General features: G+C 40.2%; 1 protein-coding gene across 1 annotated transcript in view; it reads left to right on the top strand. All coding sequences in view use genetic code 11, as the record gives it.

Annotated features, from left to right (window-relative positions):
- Positions 1–1,357, top strand: part of EGR_06287 (hypothetical protein) — a gene marked incomplete at both ends in the record, with an annotated part of 2,214 nt that extends 857 nt beyond the window's left edge. The window contains 3 exons of the mRNA XM_024495536.1: positions 45–125; positions 315–406; positions 1,127–1,357. Of these exons, the coding sequence (XP_024350059.1) occupies positions 45–125; positions 315–406; positions 1,127–1,357 (404 nt within the window). The remainder of the gene's footprint in view (positions 1–44; positions 126–314; positions 407–1,126) is intronic.
- Positions 1,358–2,178: the final 821 nt, after the last annotated feature.

Below are 2,178 nucleotides of genomic sequence, written 5' to 3'. Positions count from 1 at the left end.
TTCGTCTAATGAAATAATTCATTTTTCTTTTTTGTAATATTAAGGCAAAATTAAAGCATATCAAGATCAGTGGATTCCGAATTCAGTAGTTTTGGCGCATGATGTCAAAATCTCTAATAGAAAAAGTAGATTTGACAGGTTTGCTTCTTGATGATTAGGTGGTAATTGCAATAGATCAGCGTTTTAGTAACAAATATATCGGAAAGAATTCCTATCGTTACAGACAAGATAATTATTCTTTTCTGAAAAGGGAATACCACCCCCTAAACCGGATGCATATATGGACTGTCTGCGATAGATTTTGCTTCATACAGCTCTTAACAACTGTCAAAGTAAACTTACGTGTCACGTATATGTGACGTACGGCATTTTTCCTTTCAAATTTTTAGAAGGAAGGGTATTTACTGTAAGAATTACAAAAAAATCTGGAAGATAAGGTGATATTTTCCACCTTTATACCCCAAGGTGATAAATTCTTCATGACCGTGAGAGAGAATTAAATGCATTTTTTCCTACCAACTGATTTATTAGTCCAGGCTGTTTTATCGAAGCAAGGCAATTCTGCCCACCTTTAAGTTGTGCCAAGTAGATGAATCTCATTCGTGTGGGAATGTAGCGGCACGTACCCTTTACAATCTACGGTTGATCGGCAGTAGATGGAGGGGAAGGACATTTTACATCACAGGCCAGTCGGTTAGTCAAGCATCACACAATTACATGATCTGTAACCGCATATATGGAAGAAATAAGGAACACGTAAATAATACTTCAGTCCTATTGTCACCTCCTCGAGCGTGGTACAGAAGGTGCGTTTGTTTAACAGGTAGTTCATGGCTTTCCCCGCTGATGCAGTTGCCAACAGCACGAGGAAAATGGTCACGAGCTGTTTTCCATACCAAACTCTGAGGGCAATTTAAACAACAGCCAGGTGTTATTTCCTATTTTGCTCCAATTTCTTCTTTTCGTTCACAAAGGGGGAGTGGTCCCTCCTCAATGTGATGAGGAACCTGCCTCTCAGAGATTTACCACCAGAACCAGTCAATTTTCATAAACCACTTCTTGGTGGCAATTTTTTGCTGTAAAACTTTCATTTAATACCGACATGATAAAAGTAACCTTAATCCAGTTTCACCGATATGCTATAGAAAAAGGTCTTTTAAATAAAGACAAAAGTGGTAAAATTGACACAATAGAGAGTGCTTCACCATCTGTGGAGCACCAGTTTAAAAATTCCTACATTCTGGTTGGATTATTCGAATCACACCTAAGCTGTGTTTCCTCCACAAAAAATGAAGAGACGATTCAAACGGAAATTCCTCTTCCAAAATGCACCCAAATTAAGATATGTTGTCGTTAACACATTAATTTTTCTTGCATCCTCTAGGCGTGCACACAAAGCTGATCCTCGCAGAGGGTCTAGTGGCGAGGAGGAGGTGGCTGGAGGTAGCGGTGAATTGGTTGCGTGTCTGAATGAGTAATGAGGTACATTTCCCTTCCTCCTCCTCCGCTGCCTCCACTCCGTATCCACTCAAATCGCTTCGCTGGCCCAGTCATGACTCAATCTTAGGGTGCTCAAGGATTTTAAAGTCATTTTCTGATGCTAAAACAAGGTAAAAGGTAAAATTTAAAAAAAATGCAGACCCAAAAGAACATTTTTAACGTTTTAAAGCAAGGATGTGTCTATATTTGGCAACGCGATAAGTTGGTTATTTGAAAATTTTCTCCTTTATCAAGAATACGTCTTGGTTAAGGTTGTTTGCGTAACGCAGTTTTTCGGGTAGAAAAGAAACGCAACCTCCAAATTAATCGGTTTGGTAGCGTGAAGCGAGAGGTGAAGTGGGGTCACAAATTAACTGATGAGGGGGCAGTGGAGTGAACTCACCCAACTTGCTCAAATTCAACTCGGCACATCATGTCATGTCATTTGCTGTTAAATGGAAACTCTTCCTTCATTTGGCTGGGGCCAGTGCTGCCACACGAGCACGCATTGAGGTAGGGGATAGCTGAAATTGGCCTTTTGAAAATGACCGCCAATCTTTCCTCTATCCTTCTTTACTTCTATCCTTCCATTCGCCCTTCCTTAAACCTACATCCTTCTACGCCCATCCCCCCTTACCCACTTCTCATCACTAAACTTTTTCTTTTCTTCCTTCTTCCATAAATTAACCTGTTGACTAC

The sequence above is a fragment of the Echinococcus granulosus genome (assembly GCF_000524195.1).
Source record: "Echinococcus granulosus chromosome Unknown EG_S00054, whole genome shotgun sequence".
NCBI lineage: Eukaryota > Metazoa > Platyhelminthes > Cestoda > Cyclophyllidea > Taeniidae > Echinococcus > Echinococcus granulosus.
Note: the sequence above shows the minus strand (reverse complement) of the source record. Positions and strands in the feature narration are given on the sequence as shown.